The sequence below is a fragment of the Danio aesculapii genome, chromosome 20 (genome assembly GCF_903798145.1).
Source record: "Danio aesculapii chromosome 20, fDanAes4.1, whole genome shotgun sequence".
Classification (NCBI taxonomy): Eukaryota; Metazoa; Chordata; class Actinopteri; order Cypriniformes; family Danionidae; genus Danio; species Danio aesculapii.
This window is the reverse complement of record NC_079454.1, coordinates 38849212-38874580: the sequence shown is the minus strand read 5'-3', so window position 1 is coordinate 38874580 and position 25369 is coordinate 38849212. Positions and strand designations below refer to the sequence as shown.

The 25369-nt window shown below is 38.9% G+C and overlaps 1 protein-coding gene across 1 annotated transcript in view; it reads right to left on the bottom strand.

Moving 5' to 3' along the window:
• Positions 1 to 191: 191 nt before the first annotated feature.
• Positions 192 to 25369, bottom strand: part of vash2 (vasohibin 2) — a 56972-nt gene continuing 31794 nt past the window's right edge. The window contains exons 5-7 of the mRNA XM_056481176.1: positions 24555 to 24936; positions 15953 to 16077; positions 192 to 4375 (exon numbers count right to left, since the gene is read on the bottom strand). Of these exons, the coding sequence (XP_056337151.1) occupies positions 4306 to 4375; positions 15953 to 16077; positions 24555 to 24936 (577 nt within the window). The 3' untranslated portion in view covers positions 192 to 4305. The remainder of the gene's footprint in view (positions 4376 to 15952; positions 16078 to 24554; positions 24937 to 25369) is intronic.

Genomic DNA, 25369 nt, shown 5'->3' with positions numbered 1-25369 from the left:
ACCTTACCTGTACTGTAATGCGCCAGTGGGTGAACAAAACTTTCATCCAAGGAACAAGACGATTGAAAACTGGTATTAACGCAATCGATAACCTACGCAAGATGGTGCAGTTGGCTTTTTATTTACTTGACTAACCAATCAGAATCGCGTATTCCAGAAAGCGCGCGTAAATAAGCACAATAAACATTCCATCACAGAAAAAAAGCCGTTTTATTAAAACATGCTACTGAGGATGAACAAATTACATTAATGTTTGCTCATGAGGAAATGGAAGTGACCCAGAAACACAAATTTCAGACAGAAAAGAGGATTTATGTTGCAAGCTGTGGTAAGGCTTAGGAAAATGTGTGAAAACAGTTGAGGGTCGCTTAGATTTTATAAAGTACTTATTTTTGTGGTACATTTAAATACACAGGAAACTCAGGATAGGTTTGAAGTAGTGAGATCTTCATAATAAAGTCACATTTTTAACATTCTTACTGAGAAAAACATTTCCCATAAAATTGGATTCAACTATTTGTCATTCAAACTGATTGTATTTTCAGACATGGAAACAAACATTCCACAAAAGCATCTATAATCTGAATACTTACATCACCTATGAATATATATTGGTGATGTGTAATATTAAACTTGTTGCAGTTCCATCACTGTGCTACAGAAGCCAGATTAATGTGCTCTTTAATCATAAAAAAAGCTAAAATATTGAGTTTGACAATATGGGTAAAATGTCTCATCTTAGCACCTTTGAGGGGAGATCACTGCATTTCTTTAAAACCAGAAACTTGAATGCTTTTATTTTACTTTTTCCACTCAATTTCACACAATAAGTTCCCAAACAGCAAGTTTTAAATGATTAAAAAATCTGTAACAATGTGATGTTCTTCACATACCAAAAAAAGCAGCAGACCTCTTCTCTCCCATAAAGGGTCTGAACAATTTAACATTAGATATGTCACTGAAACTCATGACCTTTTTGTCTTCATGTGACTGAGATGAAACCCTCACCCTTAAGGATGAGTTTGACGAACTCAGTGGTCTGGCACTTGTGTGGTTCGATAGCTTCTGATAAGAAAGCTGGTACCAATTACAAGGCAGAATGAGCTATAATGTGGTAGTTTAGTCAACAGCACTCAATAAACAACGCTCAGAGAGGAACCCACAAAGACTTGGTAACAATGTCGCTGCTACAATTTTAAAAATAGGTCTGTTGTCGAGCAAAACAGATCATAACGCAGATCTGCTCCACGTGCATAGCTTAATCTCATGAGGTGGGAAAGTTTGAGGTGATATGCTGTTGATTAAGAGATGATATCCTATTAGTCTATGCATGTAGTAGCATAGGTGTATGGTCAAATGCACCTTTGAAAATATATTTCATTTAATGGTGTTTGCGAGTATAGGTGCTCAGTGAATGCGCCATTGAATTTCCCATCACATTGGTACACGCAATTGTAAAAATCAAACGGTTGTGTGTGAAGTATATGCATACTGCTCTAATGACAAAATTCACATCAAGCACACTGTAGGCAAACCCTCACATATGCATAAAATAGAAATTTACTTTGAGATTAAGAGGACATGAAGATAGAAAAAAAATTAAACGAGGAAAAATTATATTTCAATGCTTTACCGCTTTCCAAGAAACTTTCAAAAGTTTCACATTGTGGTAATTCCTTCCTTTGCATACATCTTGTTTTGATGTTCTTCAGGGGGATGAAACGTTAATTAGGGGGATCAATTCCTCCAAACCTCCTTGTAATTCGCACCCTGATGATTCTTTAATATCTTCGCATTTCCTTGCAAAACTTGGACACAAAAGTAAAGCGTTCCACATTTCCTAGCAAATACACAAAACAATTTTGTGCATATACACAAATCCAATTTTGCATTCACTCAGAATTTTGCAAGTTAACACAAAAACACTGAAGTATAATTTTTTCTATCACCATGTTCCTTTAGGGCAGGGGTGCCCAAACTGGGTCCTGCAGGGCCGGTGTACTGCAAAGTTTAGCCCCAACCCCAATCAGACACACCTAGGCTAGCAAATCAAGCTTTTACTAAGCTTTCTAAACGTTTCACATTGTGGTAATTCCTCCAAGATCCTTTGCATTTACAATTTCGCCCTCTCATTTCAGTGTGTCTTTCCTTTTGTTTCCTCATGAAGCTTTCCTTCACTACAATACGTTTTAAATATAGCTTTTCCTCCCACTTTAAAATCTAAAAATTAAATTTCAATGTTTTTCATTCCCCTGAGAAACACTGCATTCCCACGTAAAACTTTTGAGTTCAGTCTTAGTGTTTTTATTCCCCCAAAAACTTGGCGATAAGTGAAAAAAGAAGCACTGAACTACACTATTTGATATAACATGATACTCAGGGTGCGAATTATGCATTGACGATCAGGGGGTCAACATCTTCTGTAGTAGTATGGTAATGCATGCTTCAGTGAATAAAATTTATGAATGTTTTTAAATTACATCTCATTTATTAATAAAATGTTTACGTTTTTAGTGTTTTGAGGGATATTTAGTGACTATTTTAGAGGTAACGGTCAGTCAAACTGTACAAATTATGTCTAATTTTTCAATTTTTTAGGCTACATCCAGATAAAAACACCTATTTTACAGGAAGCATGTTTTGTGAATACTTAAGATGTCTATCGGTGATCACGAACTGCCTGTTTCAGACTGTTGAATCTTATTTTTTGCATTGATTGGCACAATTATGCATTTTCAATGGTATGAATCATTATGGGGGGTCAAATGTATATTTATATTATACATTTTTAATTATTAATATTTGAGATATAAATCAGAGATCAGAGAAAGCTATTTCTTACTATTAAAGGGCTACCCCCCTAAACCCCCTTTAATTCACACCCTGGTGATACTTTAATATCTTTGCATTTTCTTGCAAAACTTGTACACTGTGTCACAAAAGTACTGCGTTCCACATTTAAAAATTGTCACTATTTCCTTCTCCAATTTTGCATTTACTCAGAGTTTTGCAAGCTAACTAAAAAACATTGAAGTATAATTTTTTTCTATCACCATGTCCCTTTAGGAAAGGGTACCCAAACTGGGTCCTGGAGTGCCGGTGTCCTGCAAAGTTTAGTCCCAACCCAATCAGACACACCTGGGCTAGCAAATCAAGCTTTTACTAGGCTTTGTATAAATATCTGTGCAAGTGTCTTGAGGAAAGTTAGAGCTAAAATCTACAGGACACCAGCCCTCCAGGGCCGGGTCTGGGCACCCCTGCTTTAGGGGCTCTGTAAAAACCCACTGATTTATAGTCATAAACCAGAACAATGTGGTTCATGACTGCCGCATTAAAAAAAAAAAGTAATTAGTAATATTTTCCAAATGAATATGTGAAACTTTTAGGATTATTTGCAATGGACGGCACTTCAACCTTCACACCTCTGAGAGTTTCTTCATCAAAAGAAAGTGAAATGAAAATACACAGAACCGCAAAATACTGTACTAGTTTAAAATAAAAAATAAAAAAACAATAAAGAAAAATGTATAAATAATAAAAACATTTAAATAAAAAAACAAATCATCTATAACTACAACCATGATATCATATGAGAAAAAAAAACATACAAAACCTATCAATGTACGTGAGCCTCAAACCTTCAAAAAAAAAAAAAATTCAATAAAACATGTCCATTCCATCCATATTACAGGAGTGTATGGAGGTAACATCAACAAAAAAGGAAGTAAAGTGGATTGAACACAGTTCTTGTGGGCAGAATGGCGGGCTCTCTGATGCTCTGGTCCCTCGTGTCCTTACGCCTCTGGCAAAAAATCTTCTTGACAGTCAGTCTCCAAAACTACCAATAGTGAGGCACCGAGGTTCACATCTTTCTGCCAAACACAATCCATTCACACTCCAGCTCTCACAGCTAGTGACGATCTGTCCAAAGATTTTAAGTGAGTTTTCCCACTCACATTTGATTGAATATTTTAGCCAGTCCCACTTTTAGGCTTTCTAAAACACTTGAGCATTATTAGGGTACAAACATATTCTTTAGCAAGAAATTTGGTTCAATTCTACTTAAATTTTTTAACTATTTCAATATTTTATGGCTTAAAACGGATGTCATTTGTTGTTTAAAACGTTTTTGAATTACTTTTAAATTTGAGGAGGGCAGCCAATTTCCCTATTACACAGAAGCAGAACTAAAAATAGGTTAAATATACTGTACAGTTTACAATTTGCATTAAATAATGTGTGGATCTGACTGAGGGAGGATGTGTGGAGAATAAAGCTGTTACAGTACGTAAGCGCTGTAGTGTCTCAGATGCGAATCTGGTAGCCGTCACTGAGAGTGCTGAGCTCCGCCGGCTTTCTGTCCAGTGCTGCTGGCCTGCAAAGACAGATCTTTATTTTAGTTTCAGAACACCACAGTAACAAATTTGTCAGTAAGATCTGAAAAAAAAAATCTAAAAGACTTTTAAATAATATTGTGATACTGTTGTTACTAGAGCTGCCTGATATTGGAAAAATCTGTGATATTTTCTTTGCAATATATATTGCAATATAAATACAGTTTCACCAGATGACTTAAATAGCTCATTTTGTAAAGTCATTACTTTAGACTAGGAGTGAAATATAAATATATTTCTATGTAATTTTAATATACATATAATAAACAAACTACAGTCATAAATAAACACAATCGAGCCAATATTAAAGTGAAATAAACAGTGTTTTCTGGTTTTCTGGAGAGAGTAACAGTATTCAGATACAGAAAAGCAACTATCAAATGTAAATAACACTGCATAGTCTTCATCACATAAATAAATCAATAAAATTAATCTTTATTAAACCTTTATGCCCTATTAAAATGCTTTAAACTCTCGTTAAATGCTAACATAGTCACAGGCCTTAAATACACATGCAGATGATAAACTTTTACTTCATTATATTCAGAATCATAATCAGAAAGAGCTTTATTTCCAGGTATGTTCTCACATACGGGGAATTTGTCTTCGTGACAGAGCTTCTACAGTGCAACAGAATTAGAGAAAGGACAATAAACAGATAATAAGTATATTTTAAAAACAGAAGTAGTGAATGCAAATATACAAATTGACAAGTGTATGTACAGGTGTATTACTATATACAACGTTATATGTGCAGCTGTTATGTGCAAATTGGCATGTAAAGTGTGTTGTTAAATAAGTGTATATGTGTATAAAAAGTGTATAGCAAGTCGTGATGTTGGTTCCACAATTATTATCATCAGGGGTTCATGAGATGGATTGCCTGAGGGAAGAAACTGTTTCTGTGTTGGGTTGTTTTGGTGCGCAGTGCTCTGTAGCGTCGACCAGTAGGTAAAAATTCAAAGTGTGCTGGGTGTGAGGGGTCCAGAGTGATTTTGGCAGCTCTTTTGCTCGCTGTGGATAAGTACAGTTCTTGGAGAGTAGGGAGGGATGTACCAATGATTCGCTAAGCAGTCCGAACTATTCAACGTAGTCTTCGGAGGTCAGACTTGGTAGCTGAGCTAAACCAGACAGTTATTGATGTGCAGATGACTGATTCAACGATGTATTCCAATGTATTGTATAGACGTGCATAGTCATTTGAGTTCAGAATATACAAACAGCCCCCCTTAAAATAGGCCTAGCGTCGCCCATGTAATGCAGAGTCTATACTGATACACATTAAATAACTTTCTCATATCATTTGCAAATATTTGAAAAAAGTAGCGAAGTTACAGCCAGCTTCTTTGGTGATCCTTCTTTTCATGAATTGTTTACTTTGTTACATCACTTCAGTTTTTGTTCTCGTGCTCTGATTCGTTGCTGAATGACCAATCAGAGCGCTCTCTTCAGCTGATGGCCGATGCTGATTCTACATGCTGAACTTGACGTTAACTCGACAAGAGGCGACATGCGGAACACACCAAACCAATTACCAAACAGCTGCTAAACGATGGGCCAAGGAATCGGCTAGGTGTGTCTCTGCCCTTAAAAACTCTGAACATAAACACTGTCCACAAACCAGAACTAACCACTGCATCAATCTACCATTAGCCTGAATCTCTCGTTCTTTCCCACAGGTGTGTTCCAGTCACATTCACATTCAACCTCCACCTTCAGTCCTGCTGAGAACACAGAGTTGCTGAAGAACAAAGCGCTTCATCACAGACCTCCAGCACAGCCCTAACAGTTGTTTCTCTATCATACTCTCTTCAACCATTCACTTTTATGCTGCTACCCTTGTGAAGAAATCAATAGGCCTTCATGTTCTTCTGACTGATGCTGGCTATTTGAAGCAGGTCCTTCAGTGCCAGGTGATCAGTCACACAGGAGTGCCAAAGCAGGACTTTCATACTAAAGTTGTGCCATTTACCATCACTTTCCTTCATAATAGACTGAGAATGAATGATTAAAATACATCAGTTACAAAACAGAAGCAAATTGGTTTGTCATTATAAGAAACCACAACCCGAACAGCTACCTTATGGCTAGTCAGAATTAATTATTTATTAAATTAATAAGTCGTAACTCCACCCAAAAACACATAATTGACATGCTATGAGAGGTTTCTTCTGCTCAACAAGGCTGCATTTATTTGACTACAAATACAATAAACACGGAAATTGTAAAAAAAAAAAAAATGTTGCAGCAAATTGAAATAACTGTGTTTTATCTCAATATTCTATCATATTTAAAGTGTAATGTTTTTTTTCCCTAAAATAGAAGTTACATTTTTAGCTTTATTATCAGTCTTTAGTGTTGCATGTCCTATTAGAGATCATTCTAGTGTGCTACATATCTTTTTAATAGTATCAATGACTGTTTACATGAACGTCAGTAATCGAATTATTTGCCTTAATCTGAATAAAACTATAATATGATTAAGGTGTTTACATGAGTTGCTTTTTGAATGTTCCTCTCATGATCCCATTTTACATGTTATAGCACATACTGTAGCTTAATTCAAGTCATCTCATCACCACGCTATTAACATTTCCTCCAGAATTTCATGTCATTTCGGGTGTTTCAATTTTAAGTTGTTGACTTTAACTGCAGTTTGGCACTTTCACTTTCATTCGGGAACATTTCATGCATGCCCCCATGATAAACGAGATATTGGATGCGAGTATGAACTGCTGAAAGAGTGTAGTTTTAATTGAATTTGATACCGCATGCCGTATGGGAAAAAAAAAACGTTGCATTTTACTATCTGTCTGTCGTATCTTTGCTAAATTATTATATAGAACTATGTATTCATGTATATGTATTAATATATCCATTAATGTATTAATATTTAACCATTCTAATTATCAGTCTGTTTCTGCCTATTAAATTAGAAAATATATATATTTAAAGCATTTTTTCCTTCAATGTGTTACTTTTTTGACAGATGAACACCAAAGTTTTGTACACTGCAAACTCAGTGGGTACAAGATGTACAAAGTGGGCAAGGAAAGTGTATATGTAAGTTGAACTGAAAGGAGCAGACAGAGGAGGTGGGGCTGAGTCTGTAGACAAGCAAACATCCTGTGTGTTAGAAATAGCCCTGAGTGGAGATAATGCACTCTGACAGGGAGGAGACGCAGGAAAAGGGCAGGAGCAGATCTGTTGTACCAAAGCTGAATTTCACTTTCCCAGTGGGATTCAACCATTCCCTCAACATATCTGATGTGGAAAGTCTGAAAAATTGAAATGCATGTTTCAATCTGATCTTCTGGCTGTTTCATGTCCTTAAATGCAAAGTTATATATATATATATATATATATATATATATATATATATATATATATATATATATATATATATATATATATATATATATATATATATATATATATATATATATATATATATATATATATATATATATATATATATATACACATTTTTTGGGGGGGTGGGGTGGGGTCGAAATTCCTATCATTTACTTGACCACGATAAAGTTAAGTTATTATTATTATTATTACAGTTAAAATAACAATTTACAATTCTAAAGACTGTACTAAAGGCTGCTTCTTTTGCATCATAGGGACAAAAACAGATGTCATTATAATATGTTGGTTTAGTGCTTAAGAAAGTGCTGAAAATAAATGTACTGTTGTGTAAATGCAAGTTAGAAACCTTAGTGTTGTAATTTAACCTAAATTAACAATTCATCCATGTACTTTGAAACATTCAATTGTGATATTCTCATAAAAAAATATATATAGTTTTTACTATTTTAAATGGTTAAATCTGTCCCTTTCTTACATACAACCATCCAAAATCAAGTTCAAAGATGCTTTTAATAAGTGGACATGGCAACACTGTAAGACTACGATCTGTGAAACGATCTACGAGCCCTCCAAGCGTAAACAAAACATGACTCCTCTGTTGCCCGTGGTTTAAACTGGAGAACATGACAAGGGTGTGATGTTGTAACGTTAAACCGGTTAAAAATACAGTGGACAGCAAATGTGAAAGACGCCTGAATGTTGCTCAATTAGTCAGTTGTCACAATTATAGGAGTGAGCTGTGCTCTGTACACACAATGAGGCTTAATTTAGGGGATTCACTTCAATCCCATATTTCAATGCGGTTGTCAATCCTAAAATTAACAGTGTGTGCATGGGCATTTTTTATTCTTCCTCATGTTGTTGTGAAGCCATATGCTGTTATTACCCTCTCAGAAAACTAAACTGAAAACACTCAAAAATGTTAACAAAATTTTGTTAAATATTCCTCACACAAAATTATTCACTGAAAAAAAATGGTTCAAAGATGATTCCTTGGATTTACTGAATTTTTTAAAGTTACGTGGTTGTAAACAATTTATTTATTTAATTTATTTGAATATTACTAAACTTAATTTGTTTCGTTTAAATTCAACCTTAAATTGTTTACAACAATTTAGCAAAAATCATTTTTAGAGTAGTTTCAGTATATTACAGACTACAAGTCGTGTGGATCCCATTTCCCTGATTTCTTAAAATCATTTACTTTTGAAGTTAAAAAAAGATTAGATGCTCTGGGAAAACTAATTTCTTTAAAAAGTGGCAATGTTGTGTGATTTACAGTACTTTAAGTCTCTAAACATCTTGCCTTCCATTTAATGGATGCACTCTCCTTCCTTTTAATTGATTTATTTCTTACTCATTTAATTTATTTGTTTTTAACTATTGTCTTATACGGTTTAATTTTACATATTTACTTGACAACGTGTCTGATCATTTGATTGTGGTTGCTGAATGACTGCATTCTGTTAGTTGCAGGTACATTTTATGTAGACTTTTATTACTCGTTTCCATTTTTACCATTTTTACTAATTAAGATATTAATGAATTAATATATTATTAATTTATTTTCCTTTTCTTTTTTTAAATTCCCCATTTTCTTCTCTTTTGTTAAAAACAACAAAAGATTGTAACAATGTAACAATTTGTATTGTAATAGTGTTTGTTTGATTGTTTTTTTCGCAATAAAAGATTTGAACATAAAATCATTTACTTAGTTTTTTTTATCCTTTTTTGAGCTTTCTAACCTCTATTAGCTTAAAAAAGTTAAGTTTGAAACAAAGTTCTTTCAAAAAATACTTTTGTATCTTAATAATAAAATAAAAAATAGTAATAAAATAGTAAAATAATAATAAAAATGGTAATTAATTTAGCACCTTTAAAGGAGCTTTTAAAGACACATTACCAAGTACAAATACAAGGATTTTACAAAGGTAAATGTAAATATATATACAGTGCTCAGCATAATTGAGTACACCCCATTTTGGAAAATTTATATTTATCCATTTCTTAGTGAATATAGGTAATATATATTGGTGCATTTGAACAAAACAGATTTATTAAACAGATACATTTATTAAAATAATATTTTAGTAACCAAACATCTTTAGAAATGGAAAGATAATACATTTAAATTCATGCAAAATATTGCAAAAAAAATTACAAACAACATTTTAACAAAATTATATATTTTTGTTTCTCTTGATTTTTGCTATTTTTGGAAAATTTTATTTAATATTTTTCCCTAACATACACATTTGGGCTACTAATTTTTAAACCATTACTGCGATGAATTTTGTTAGATAAGCTCCAGATTTGGCTTCAGTATTGATTCATCTAATGTATATGCACAAATTGAATATAGTAATTAATATATATATATATATATTATATATATATATATTATATATATATATATATATATATATATATATATATATATATATATATATATATATATATATATATATAAGTCAGAATTATTAGCCCCCCCCCACCCCCCCTTCCTTTAAATGTCACTTTAAGCTGTATAGAAGTGTCTTGAAAAATATCAGTCAAATATTATTTACTGGCAAAGATCAAATAAATCAGTTATTAGAAATGAGTTATTAATACTATTATGTTTAGAAATATGTTGAAAAAAAATCTTCTCTCCGCTAAACAGAAATTGGTGGAAAAAATAAACAGGGGGGGCTAATAATTCTGACCTCAACTGTCTATTAAATGAAATAAAAACGTGTTTAAACAACTTATGGAACAAGAATTCACAGCAAGCATGTTTGAAACCACGCAAGTGTAAGCACTGTAATGACAGAACATCAATTATTGACTGAACTGTCCCTTTAAGAAGTGTATTTGTATATGAGGTGTTTTCTATTTGTGTAAGATGTTTCCATTTAAGTGCTTCAGGCACTGTCACATGCCATAAGACAGTTCATCACAGTGACAAAACACCATAATATTAATAAAAAGCAGAACTGTGGGGGGTTGGAGAGCAGATTCAGCAGGACTTCATTTGTAACTTCATAATTCTTCCTAATGTAAGTGAATTAACAAACTGGTCTGCCAAGAGATGTGTGTGCGGAGCAGTTCATCTGTGTAATTGAGGGTGATGCTGACGTTAAATGGGTGGTGTGTTTCAGCAGCTGCCTGGCTCACGAGTGTATGTGTGGGGTGCAGTAATTAACATCTCAGGTCATGTGACAGGAAGGTGCTATGAAACGCAGCAAAAATAGCTCCGATCGGGAGGCAGGAGGTTCACAGGTCTGAGACCTTAATGTTGGTATCATTTTATGGGCTGTGCGGTTCATTCGGTGCATTTGATTGACTGAATAATTACAGCATTGTAAGACACAAGGATAAAGAGTCCTTTTAGAACACAATACCAATGCTATAATGCAACATGCAATTAAACAAAACAGCAGGGATGTAGCTGTGGTATCTTTCGTTTATCAACACAAATACACTTCTTTGATGTTTGTAAAAGGGCTTGCATTTTTTCCAGTATATTACGTGACTTTAAGATGTCACGTCAAAAACTTAGAAAGTACTTAACAGGGCTTTTGCGATAACTGAAACTTTGCAATACCCGAGTAATTAAAAATATCAACCTGCAGATGGATTAAAGCAACCGCATAAACTGCAGCACACACAGTGATCACGTTTTTCCAATGCTATGCCTTTCTTTTTTTGCACTTCATCATTTTGCCCTTAATATTAACCCCTTAAAGGGTTAATGAATTGAATGAATTCTTTTTCGAGTCTAATTTTCCTCCGCCAACTGTTGTATATGGTGTTTTATTTAAAAACAAGCCAATTTACAAAACTTGCAGCAGAAAGCTCCCTGTGACATGCGGCATATCTGAGATCCCGTCTCGCTGTCATCCAGCCATCAAATAGATGCAGCTGTCCCACAACGGTCAAATTGCAGAGAAATCTCAAGAAGGACGACTGAGGCCAATACCAGCCAATTGTTAAGAGTAGTTGATGCCTCTGCAAAATCTGTCAAATACAGCTTTAAAAGTAGCAGGTATAAACACCTTTCTTAGGATATCTGGGAAAAGCGTAATCAGAGACTATCAATTTTATGGGCAATTTGTGCAGAATAAGTCAACTTAAATTGTATTAATTGTAAATTATTGTTTAAAAATTGAATATGCAATTTTACAAAAACAAAAAACGATTTGTAAGTGAAAATATAAAGTTTGCCAATCAAGTAATGTGTTAGTTAATTTGTTCTGCTATGTTCAGGATTTAATAAAAAAGGTTAAATGTAACATAAATGTCGCAATCTTATTTATGCAATATGCAATATATAATAAATCGACACCAGAGCTGTATATGCAGCAGTGTGCATATGCTGGGGTGTTTGGCGATAATACCACAAATCACGCTATTGAAGCATCCATGTTTACTGCAACAGCCCAAGCATTTAAAAATGTGGCGTTTTGACTGAATTATTTTCGTTATTAAACTTAAAATGTAGCTTTTTACCAAACACAATAAATAAACCTTCATATTTAGATTAATAAATTACAGTACCATTTTAGCCAAAGTGTTCATTCTAATGAATCAATTTATTGAACTTTTCAATACTACACGACCACTGGATTCTTTTGGATGAACCAATTCAATGAAATTAGCCTGATTCATTTAACTTAACAAGCTAATATCTGCTTGCAGAAACCATTATAAATCATGCTAAATTCCCAAATTCATTAGCTGCTGGTGGTAAACGTGAATGATGCTTAATAGTTGCATCTAAACACACAAAAATGAAAGCATGCCAGCTTCAACATAATCCATCAGAGGATAAAGTTACATCATCAAACGCTAAGCTCCGATATGCTAAAATGCAACAAGACCTCCTGATTATCGCTGTATGTTCTTGTGGAAGGATTATTCGTTGGTTCATTCAGCGTGAAATGTCAGTGATGTCCGCATCCACCACAGCTGTTGCTTTGGACTCTCATCTTATTAGAGCAAACACCAAACCAGCTTGTACTGACAGCAAAAGAGAGAGGCACATCCAGTGTTTAAAAAGCCTCTCAGTTTAACTAACTCTTTTTTTAAAAGAACTTTTCTAGTTTATAGACTGTTTTGTGTGTATGTCTAGCTAAAACCGCAACTTCTGTTGGAGAGGAAGTTTTGCAATCTATCACAATGTCACTTTTTATGCCTCTGTTCCTGCCTGTATTTCCCAGGGGCAGAACTAAAAGAAAAGGAATTTCATTCTCTCAACACCACAAACAGAAGTAGCCCGAGGTCAGCCTTGTAAAGTGATCAGCGGTGCTAAAAGAGGCTTTCTGTGCCCTCGACACAAGAAAAGAGCAAGTACTTGTGCCGCGCTGCTATAGAAACCCTGAATCCTTAAGTCAACCGCCTGGTCGAGAGAAACATGCTTTGGTAACGTGAGAAGTGGGCAACCGTGTGCAAGAGAAGATTAGTCAACAGATTACCACCACCTGCTTCACAGCGTCACCATCAAAGCCACACCGGGTTTTAAGGACGCTGCATGAACGTGAAACATGAGTATCAAATCAAATCAAAAGTTTGTTTCTAGAACACACTTAATTACAACTTCGGTTGACCAAGGTGCTGTACAATAGCAGTAGCAGGTATAAACAGTAATACACTATAATAAAAACAACAATATAAAACAATAGTAACAACAGTAGAAGTTTCCAAGAAAGAATCAATTTAGCCTAGACATAGCCTGGAACCGCCATTAGGGAATATTAAATGCACTCGAAAAAAGATGAGCCTTTAACATCAATTCAAAAATAGATCGAGTGGATGCTATTCTGACTTTAATGGTAACTTATTCCATAGTTTCGGACCCACAACTGCAAAGGCTCTATCGCCCCTGCATTTGAGATGAGATTGGGGTGTTTGCAATAGATGGCAGTCGGAATTTGATCCAAGCAAACGGGTTTGGGCCTTAGTAGTGATCAAATCAGAAAGATAGTGGTGGTAGGTTATACAAAGTTTTATAAACAAAGAGTAAAATTTTATAGTCTATTCGGAAATGAACCGGCAACCAATGTAGTGATCGCAATATTGGTGTGATATGAAATATATAATCTAAATATTTTTAGTAGTGTTCTTAAAAAGTGGTTAAAAGCAAAACAGCAGTGTTTGCACAAATAGTCTACTGTTAGTTTGTTGGATCATGTCGCCTTTGCTTTTGCTCCAGTAATTTTATGTAAAGAATTATGATGCTGTGTATATGTTTTTATTATAGTTCCATTTTGTCAATTTTGTCAAGCCTCCTGTGGACAGGTGTTGAGAATTAGCAAGTTTGCTAAAACACTTAAACAAATGCATTTGGTTGTCCAGTGTAATTGTGATGTCCATGTCAAATAAATAAATAAATAATATGGTCATTTTTATGGCTACTCGTGAGCAAACGAGGGGCCGCATTTTTGACCATTTGAAGTCTATAAATAGAAGACCAATATATAAAGAATTACAATAATCTAATCACGTGGAAATAAAAGCAAGTTTCAAAACCCTTCCTGCTTAGGAGGGGTTTCACTTCGGCTAATCGTTGTAGATGATAAAAACTTGAACTTACAATTTTACTTATTTGTTTGTCAAGTTTTAGACTATTGTCTAGTAGAAACCCAAGGTTTTTGACTTCAGAGGTGAGGTAACAGTTTAATACACCGAGGTCGGTAGGTGGTTTGCAAGAATGCGGACCAATAGAGGAATGCATGTGCATGTATTGTATTTGTGAAGAAAAAGTACATACTTCTGAGTGCATACAGTAACTGAGGAGTATCCAAGCACTGGGACTAGGGTGCACAATATATTGTTTAAGTATCTATATCCCAATGCTTGTATCCGCAATAGTCACGTCGCAGGATTAGATTATTTATTTAAGTTTAAAAAATAAACATATTTTGAAATCTTTTTATTGGTGACCATGTTGTTTTCTGTTTGATTGTTCTATTTCCAGAAACCACAAAGCACTGTTTATTTAACTTTTATCTTTGCTCTGTTGTATTTATATATGCTTGTAAATAAATAAAATCTTTCCAAATGGAGCTATTCAATTCATCCGGTGAAATTATATTCATACCACAATATACAGCGGGGAAAATAAGTATTGAACATGTCACCATTTTTCTCAGAAAACATATTTCTAAAGGTGCTGTTGGCTTGAAATTTTCCCTGGATGTTGGTAGAAACTAAAGAAATCCATATATGCAAAGAAAACAAATCTAATTAGTTTACAAAATAAGTTATGCATATTAAAAAATTAAAGGGCGCAGGGAAAAAGTATTGATTATATGAAGAAAAGGAGGTGTAGAAAGGTAGTGAAAGCACAGATAGCAGTAGAAATCTCTCAGTAATTCTTCAGCAACCCTCTGTCACAGTGAATTAATATTCTGTGCTTCAGTTCAACATTTACATTAGCAGGATGATGAAGATGAAACCAGGGTGGACATTTCAGCAAGACAATGATCTAAAACACAGCCAAGGAAACTCTGACTTAACTCCTGACTTAAGGAGTTCAGATTTGATTTAAGATCAGATTTGATAAACGAGACCCACCGAACTAATTTTAGATTTTTAGATTTTTCATATTTATGCTTGTATTGTTTGGGTTTTTACCAAAATATGGTTCAATTTCATGTCAACAGCTTCTTTAGAAATATTTTTCCCAGGAAAATACATGACGTGTTCAATACTTATTTTCTCTGCTGTATATTGTAATGTCAGATTTTTCCAATATTGTGCAGCCCTAACCGAGACATACTACTTCCACATTAAAGAATTAATCTGTTGCTTAGTTGCGTGCCATGTCAATCACGTCACATCGTTGAAATATCTTTCGTATTTAATTTCCTACTATATTGGAGATCCTGCAGTTAATCTGCCAATCTGGATTTTTAATAAAAGCCTAATAAATGTCTAATCACATTACAGGAGCATAATCGCATTCCAAAAGTGAAGAAGTCAAAAAAATGTGCTAACGTTTAAGAAATGGATCCTATGTAATTACTTTTTAAGCTTCCACGGCCTGAGTCATGGTGAGTCACTGATGATAGCAGCTTAGGACTGCATTTATACTTATTTTTCTTGACAGAGACTTGACAGAGACTTTTGGGCGACTTCCCTGCAAATCTTTCCTTTCCACAACCTCCTTTGAAAAATTGTAAACAGGGTCCATTACTTACGATTTGTCTCTTCTGTGGGCATGTTGGCGTCTTTGGGGACTGGTGCCTGGTCGGCGGCGTGGTGATAAAGACTTGCCTCGAGTTCGTTCTTTGATTGGAGACTGAGCACTGGACGACTTGAGAATCTGCAATAAAATACAGTCAATTTAGAACAATTCATCTGATTATTTATGACCGGGAGGGATGGGTGGACAAATGGATGGATGGGATTGGACTGGATTGAATTAATGGATAGATGGACTAGTTTGAAAGGAGGGATGGGTGCATGGGATGAATGAATGAACTGAATAGTATGGATTAGACTGAATGGAATTAGATGGATGGAGATGCAAACAGCTAAGCAACTTAAAGAATATGTTAATCTGAATATATTTAATGAGGTATGTTCATTTTCAGTTGATTATTTATGGATGGAGGGACGGACGGACAAATGGATGGATGGGATAAGATGGGATTGGACTGGATGGAATTAATGCAAAGATGGACTAGTTTGATGGAGGGATAGGTGCATGGGATGAATGAATGAACTGAATAGTATGGATTAGACTGAATGGAATCAGATGGATGGAGACACAAACAGCTAAGCAACTTAAACAATATGTTCATTTGATTATATTTAATGAGGTATATTTATATTCATTTGATTATTTATGGATGGAGGGATGGGCGGACAAATGGATGGATGGGATAAGATGGAATGGGATTGGACTGGATGGAATGAATGCATAGATAAGACTAGTTTGGATGGAGGGATGGGTGCATGGGATGAATGAATGAACTGAATGATATGGATTAGACTTAATAGAATTAGATGGATGGAAACACAAACAGCTAAGCAACTTAAACAATGTGTTAATGCGAATATTTAATGAGGAATATTTATATTCATTTAATTATATATGGTTTGGGTGATGGGCGGACAAATGGATGGATGGGATAGAATGGGATTAAACTGGATGGAATTAACAGATAGATGGACTTGTTTGGATGGAGCGATGGGTGCAGGGCATGAACGAATGAATTAAATGGTATAGATTAGACCGAATGGAATTAGATGGATGAAGTCAAACATCTAAGCAACTAAAAACAATATGCTAGTATAGTTTACAATATGTATATTTAATGTGGTGCTAAATATAATTTTCATCTTCATTTTGATAAAATCAAGATTGAGGCAATTAGAAAGAAAAAGAGCTTTAAATCTAATAAGTGGTAAAAGGCAAGCTGAGAACAGCACCGATGAGGAATTTTGCCCATCATCAGCCCAGCAGGGGTCCAGTGCTAAGAAACAACAGATCTACAATCAGTTTATTAAATGAGTATGACTTGAACTATTTCACACCACAGGGAGCAAAGCTGAATTGCTCTCACTGTGTTTTCTCATTAGTGACTGCAGCACAGATAAAGCTAGCGTTACAAAAGACTCCACATTACATTCATTTACTTGATGATGTTCATTAACTTTGTTATGCGACTAAACAGCAGATTTCCTAAACTTTCATTCCTTCAATTATTGTGCTTCCCCAAATGAGTAGCACAAGCAATGAGAGGTAATCTGACATCACAATGTTTTCAGTCTTTTGAAGTTGACGTTTAGCTTTATTATAAATGACTATCACCTCCTTTCTGATGATGCCTGTCACGGATTGGTCAGGCTCTCACGATCCCCACTCACGAAGATCACCATCACCTGACTTCTAATGAGCACACAGCTGCATCACATTCACGAGCACCAGATAAAAGCACAGCACTCCAGTCGCTCATTGTCCGGGCTCGTCTCGACGAAAGCGGACAACTGAGCGACCACTCAGCGTAGTCATCCTCAGCTAAACAAACGATTTACTTACCTGTTCTCTTTGTATTCCTCCCTAGTCTTCCTGGTCCTCCCGTATCGTCCTGTCTTCCAGTCCTTCCAAGTCTGTGTCATCCTCTGTCAGCTGTATCTGGTGTGTGCTGTCCATCCTCGTGTATTCCTGTTACCCAGCCACGGAGGAGAAGACCCCAACATCATTCCTGATCCTCCTGGCTATCCTTCATGTGCTCCTTGTTGTCATTCAATAAACACCCTAACGTTTCCTTACCTCTGTCTCCTGTCCGCTTCATAACAGAAGCCCGGACCTATAACGACGACAACATGAGCACCCCCGATCACTTTCAAGAGCTGGTGGACCAGTTGAAGCGGATTCTACAGCCACCAGCTCCACTTTCCAACGCACCACCAGCACCGAGCACTTCCGCCTCCACAGTTTCTTCTTCGGCCCTTCCTTCCAGTCCCATGGCCCGACCAGCGCCCTACTCAGGCGGAGCGGGGGAGTGCAATGGTTTTCTGTTACAATGTTCCCTCATATTCGAAATGCAACCTTCTCTATATCCCACAGATAAGTCAAAGATCGCCTACATCGTATCTCTACTCTCTGGACCTGCACTTAAATGGGCTGAGACGATCTGGAACCAAGCCGGGCCGGTCATGAATTCCATCACTACCTTCACGGAGTATTTCAAAGAGGTGTTTGGACGTTCTGATGGGGAAGTAGCCGCTGGAGAGCAGCTGTATCATCTAAAGCAAGGTACTCTATCTACACAGGAATATGCTCTCCGGTTTCGCACTCTAGCAGCTGCAAGTGGATGGAATGAGAGATCGTTGTTGACCACGTACCGGCACGGCTTGGAACCCACTCTCCGAATCCAACTGGCCACATTAGATGATACAATGGGTCTGGAGAGATTCATCCAACATTCTCTCCGATGTTCCGATCGTCTTCGTTCCTATCAACAGGACACCATCACCCCCCTCGTCTGCACTCCTCCAATCGCCTGAGTCAACAGCCTCTCCAGAACCAGAACCCATGATAATAGAGTCTGGAAGACTGACATCAGCGGAACGACAGAGGAGGCTGACCCGGGGTCTGTGTCTATACTGCGGTGTCAGTGGACACACCCGTATGGAGTGTCCCCTTCGTCCCATTCGGACTTCAGTGAGTGTATTCAGTACGAATATTGAACAATGTAAACCACTTACTACCACCGTACAAATAACTACTGCCTCTATTTCTCTCCTTGTCACAGCCCTCATCGACTCCGGGTCAGCAGGGAACTTCATCTCCCAATCCCTCTGTCGTCAACTCCACCTCCGTACTGAGGCGTCCTCGCATATATACCAGATACAACCGATAACCCAGTGCACTCGATCTTCGACCCGTATCCATCGACAATGCGAAGACATCCTTCTTCAAGTGGGGGTGTTACATCAAGAGAGGATTCAATTTCTGGTTCTGGAGGGTGCAAATATGGACATCATTCTAGGGCGCCCGTGGCTGGTGAAGCACGATCCCATCATCTCTTGGGGCACAGGAGAGATAAAGAAATGGGGATCTGGATGTACACCTGCCTGTTTTCCAAATCTCCCTCTTCAAGGTCGGAACCCCATTTCTTTGTTTGCAACATCGGTCGAGAGCCCTCCTGAGAAGCAGTCTATCCACATTCCTAAGGAGTACAGCTCCTTTCATGATGTCTTCTGCCCCAAGAGAGCTTCCCAGCTACCGCCGCATCGGCCATGGGACTGCGCGATCGACCTAGTTCCAGATGCCCAGTTGCCAAGAGGTAGGATCTACCCGCTCTCGCTTCCAGAGAATCAGGCAATGGAAGATTACATAAGGGAGGCTCTGAGTCAGGGGTACATACGTCACTCAAAATCACCAGCCGCCTCAAGCTTCTTCTTTGTGGCCAAGAAGGACGGAGGGCTGCGTCCATGCATCGACTACAGGGTCCTAAATAACGGTACAGTAAAATACCGATATCCCCTTCCTCTGGTACCAGCCGCTTTGGAACAGCTCCGAGAAGCTAAAGTCTTCACTAAATTGGACCTCCGCAGCGCGTATAATCTGATAAGAATACGTGAGGGGGACCAATGGAAGACAGCATTCGTGACCCCTACTGGCCACTATGAATATGAGGTCATGCCTTACGGTCTGGTCAACGCCCCCTCCGTATTCCAAAACTTCATTCATGAAGTCCTCCGGGAGTTTCTTCACCACTGTGTAATAGTGTACATAGATGACATCCTCATTTACTCCCGGAGTGAGGCCGAACATCGCCAACACGTTGCGGAGGTCCTACACACATTGAGAGAACATCACCTCTACCTCAAAGCGGAGAAATGCTCATTCCACCAGAAGTCGATTCATTTCCTGGGATACATCATTGACCAAACCGGTATACGTATGGATGGGAAGAAAATTGAGGCTGTTCTATCCTGGTCAGAACCCACTTCCATTAAGGAGCTCCAGAGGTTTCTTGGGTTTGCTAACTTTTATAGACGATTTATCAAGGACTACAGCAGGATTACATCACCTCTCACTAATCTCCTCAAGGGTAAACCCAAAGGACTGGAGTGGACCAAAGAAGCAGCCGCAGCCTTCCGCCTTCTTAAGAAGGAGTTCACAAGGGCCCCACTCCTGACTCATCCTGACCCAAATCTTCCTTTCGTGGTGGAAGTGGACGCATCCACCACCGGCGTCGGGGCAGTATTATCTCAACATCATGATACACCGCCCCGACTGCATCCCTGTGCCTATTTCTCTCGGAAGTTGAGCCCGGCGGAGCAGAATTACAGCATAGGAGACAGGGAGCTTCTAGCAATCAAGCTAGCCTTGGAGGAGTGGCGTCACTGGTTGGAGGGAGCCAAACATCCGTTCCAGGTGATCACAGATCACAAAAACCTCCAGTACATCAAAGAGGCCAAGAGACTATGTCCACGTCAAGCCAGATGGTCACTTTTCTTCTCACGTTTTGATTTCTCCATTTCCTATCGTCCAGGACCCAAGAATCTAAGAGCAGACGCTCTCTCTCGTTTACACGAGCATCACGATCATGAAGAACTCCCAACGAAGATTCTTCCCGAACACATCTCCATTTGTCCGATCACCTGGAACGCTCCTCCAGTCGTTGCCACTCCGGAAGCTCCTGCTCCGCCGGGATGCCCTCCTCATCGGCAGTTCATACCACCTGAACACCGGGTAGATCTGATCCACTCCTTACATACCTCGCTAGGCACTGGACATCCAGGGATCAACAATACTCTCTCGCTAGTATCCCAACGATTCTGGTGGCCAAACATGGCAAGGGATGTGAGGCAATATGTTCAGGGCTGTAAGGACTGTGCCCAATCCAAGAGCCCACGTCATCTACCCGCTGGAAAGCTCCATCCCTTGCCGATTCCGAACCGTCCCTGGTCACACCTAGGAGTGGACTTTATCACTGACCTCCCTTCGTCAGAAGGTAATACCTGTATTCTAGTCATAGTAGATAGATTCTCAAAGTTTGTCAAACTAATCCCTCTGAAAGGTCTTCCCACAGCCTTTGAAACTGCCGACAATATCTTTAATCAAGTCTTCAGGTCATTTGGTATTCCAGAAGATATTGTGTCGGACAGAGGTCCACAGTTCATCTCACGTCTATGGAAAGCCTTCTTCAAGCTCCTAGGTGTGGCCGTCAGCCTCTCTTCTGGATATCATCCCCAAACCAACGGGCAGACAGAGAGGAAGATTCAGGAGGTGGGACGGTTCCTGAGGACCTTCTGCAGTGGTCACCAGAACTCCTGGAGCCAGTATTTGGGCTGGGCAGAATATGCCCAAAATTCACTGCGGCAACCCTCCACCGGACTCACGCCATTCCAGTGCGTCCTGGGCTTCCAACCACCGCTCTTTCCCTGGGATGGCGAACCATCTGATGTCCCCGCAGTGGATCACTGGTTCCGGGAGAGCGAGAGAGTCTGGGACGAGGCTCATCAACATCTGCAGAGGGCAGTCCGTCGAAGCAAGGTAACCGCCGATAGGAGAAGGTCTGAAGAACCCAGATACACACCCGGACAAAAGGTGTGGCTATCCACCCGGGACATACGCATGCGACTGCCCTCTCGCAAGTTAAGTCCCCGATTTGTTGGTCCCTTCACCATCGTGGAACAGGTTAACCCCGTCACCTACAAACTACAATTACCCTCTCACTACCGTATTCACCCTACATTCCACGTATCACTCCTGAAACCCTATCACGATCCTGTTCTTCCCTCCACAGAGCCTGACCACGAAGAGGAACCCCCTCCTCCACTGCTCCTAGAAGAAGGAGCCGTCTACGCAGTGAAGGAGATCTTGCGTTCCCGACGTCGTGGTGGCCAGTTGGAGTACCTGGTGGACTGGGAAGGGTACGGCCCCGAAGAAAGGACATGGGTTCCCAGAGCTGATATTCTCGATCCTAGTCTCATGGTGGAGTTTCATGAGAGCCACCCTGAGTTCCCAGCGCCTAGAGGCAGAGGGAGACCACCACGGCGTCGGAGGTGTCGGCCCTCAGGAGCGGGCCCTGGGGAGGGGGGTACTGTCACGGATTGGTCAGGCTCTCACGATCCCCACTCACGAAGATCACCATCACCTGACTTCTAATGAGCACACAGCTGCATCACATTCACGAGCACCAGATAAAAGCACAGCACTCCAGTCGCTCATTGTCCGGGCTCGTCTCGACGAAAGCGGACAACTGAGCGACCACTCAGCGTAGTCATCCTCAGCTAAACAAACGATTTACTTACCTGTTCTCTTTGTATTCCTCCCTAGTCTTCCTGGTCCTCCCGTATCGTCCTGTCTTCCAGTCCTTCCAAGTCTGTGTCATCCTCTGTCAGCTGTATCTGGTGTGTGCTGTCCATCCTCGTGTATTCCTGTTACCCAGCCACGGAGGAGAAGACCCCAACATCATTCCTGATCCTCCTGGCTATCCTTCATGTGCTCCTTGTTGTCATTCAATAAACACCCTAACGTTTCCTTACCTCTGTCTCCTGTCCGCTTCATAACAATGCCAAATGTGCTCAGCGCCAAGAGCCAAAAGGTGGATTGCAAAATGAAAAAAGCATCAGTTTTCATGTTAGATTTTAATGCTTTATCTGCAAACCCTTTCCCTCACTGTCACATGCTCTTCACTTAGTTTAAATATATGCAAGGTTGCAAAAACATTAAGGTTTTGATGATTGAGTACTGAATTCCTCAACATCCATAAAAAGATGGCTACATTGCTTTCCAACATCTAGATCGCAATTTCCACTCTCTGACTGCATATGTGGTTCATGGAAACTATGTCACAGCTGACTGCGGTCATCCATAAAGTCAAGGCTGCATCTGAGAAACTGGGAGAACATGACCTAGTTTTTACTGTCTACATGATAAACATGTCCCACGTTACACTCACACAGCATAGACTGCAGGTCTAACTCTTCATTGATGTTCAAGGACAAATACAGGCTCTACTGATCCAGGTCATTACTGATCAAACATTTGCTTATATAACACACAGAATACAGACAAGCATGACTTTTGTTATGTGACACTGCCTTTCACAGAAACTCTAAATTCGTTCAACATTTTTTTTTTTTAACTAAATTTTATATGGATTGGATGGACTAGGATGGATGGACAAGACAAAGGGACGGACGGACTGGGAATGGATGGATGGACGGACTGACCGGGAATGGATGGACGGACGGATGGACGGACGGACGGACAGACGGACGGACGGATGGATGGATGGACTGACAGGGAATGGATGGACAGATGGATTGGGGATGGATGGATGGACGGACTGACAGGGAATGGATGGACAGATGGATTGGGGATGGATGGATGGACAGACTGACAGGGAATGGATGGACAGATGGATTGGGGATGGATGGATGGACGGACTGACTGGGAATGGATGGACTGACAGACTGATTGGGGATGGATAGATGGATGGATGGACAGACTGACTGGGAATGGATGAACGGACGGATTGGGGATGGATGGATGAAAGGACGGACTGTCTGGGAATAGATGGATGGACAGATTGGGGATGAATGAATGAACGCATGAAAGGACTAACGGATGACTGGGAATTGATGGATGGACGGATTGGGGATGGATTGATGGATGGATGGATGGATGGATGGATGGACTGACTGGCAATGGATGGACAGACGGATTGGGGATGGATGTATGAATGGACGGACTGACTGGGAATAGATGGACGGACAGATTGGAGATGGATGCATGAATTAACAGACTGACTGGGAATGGATGGACAAACGGATTGGGGATGGATGGACAGACGGACATGTGGACTGGGATGGAATGATGGATGGAATGGATGAATGAGCAAACTGGGATGAACAGATGGATGGATAGCTGGATTGCTATTGGAATTGATAGATGAATGAATGGATCGAATTGGAAAGTATGGCTCTGGATGAATGGATGGATGGATAGATCGAATTGGATGGATGAACAGACTGGAACAGATGGGCTGATGGATGGACAGGTGGACGACTGAATGGATAGTTTGGAATTGATAGATAGATGGATGGATGGATCGGATTGGTTGGTATGCCACTGGATGGATGAATAAAATTGGACTGGATGGTATGGAAGATGTTAATAGGTTTAATATATTCAAATAAAATCAACATTTTAATATAGGCAATCTTAAAACTACTGAAAACAGAAGATGTACCAATCAATTCAAATTCAAAACATTAACAGAATCTATAATAGTATCAAATATAGTTTATAACTGTGTATAACTTCACCTTCATCCTCATGTCACGGCCATGCTTCTCCAGCTCTTTACGCATGTCTTCACGGCCCTGCTTACTGGCATTTATCACCAGATAGTTCCACTCAATAGGCTGGAAAACGTGTGGATTGTGCGGCACGTATAGACCAATCTTTATCTTCTTCATGGTGTGCTGGTAGCGGCGATATGAGTCCTCGAAGTCAAACACCAACTCACTGAGTGTACGAAAGCTCAGAGGTCTGTCCATAAGGTCAGTACGTCGACTCATGCCCAGGGTGCCATAGCGGCCGTTACAGTAAACGCCCAATACCACATGATGGAAGTGGTGCCCAGAGAATTGGGTTTTAAAGCTGATTGGGAACCGTTCCACTGAGGTTAAACCATTGGTTAAATAGCTAGAAGGATAAAGTCAAGGAATTTATTCACATTCATTTAACATGCATTTAATCAAAACAAGTTGGGTGAAATCAGAATAATTTTCAAGCCCAAAAATAGCAGGTGCTTGAAAATGAGGTGATAATTAATTGGCAAACCGCTTCAGGATGAAAGCAAAGCGTTTCATGAAACACATCAAAATCTCCTTATACTCTCTTAACTTGGTGTACACTATTGATTTCTCAAATCTGATTTGTCTTTGAACTTTCAGTGAGTGAACTTTTTTCACTCGCACTGCCTGAAAATCAATCATCTGCTGTCTTACTGTAGGTCAATAAGAAGCTGCTGTGCTTGTTAATCAGGCAATGAACTGACAGATAGTTTCTCATTTGAGACTCTAATAAGACAGAAAACAGCAAACACTAGTTCTGAAAATTTGTTCTGAAAAGCAGC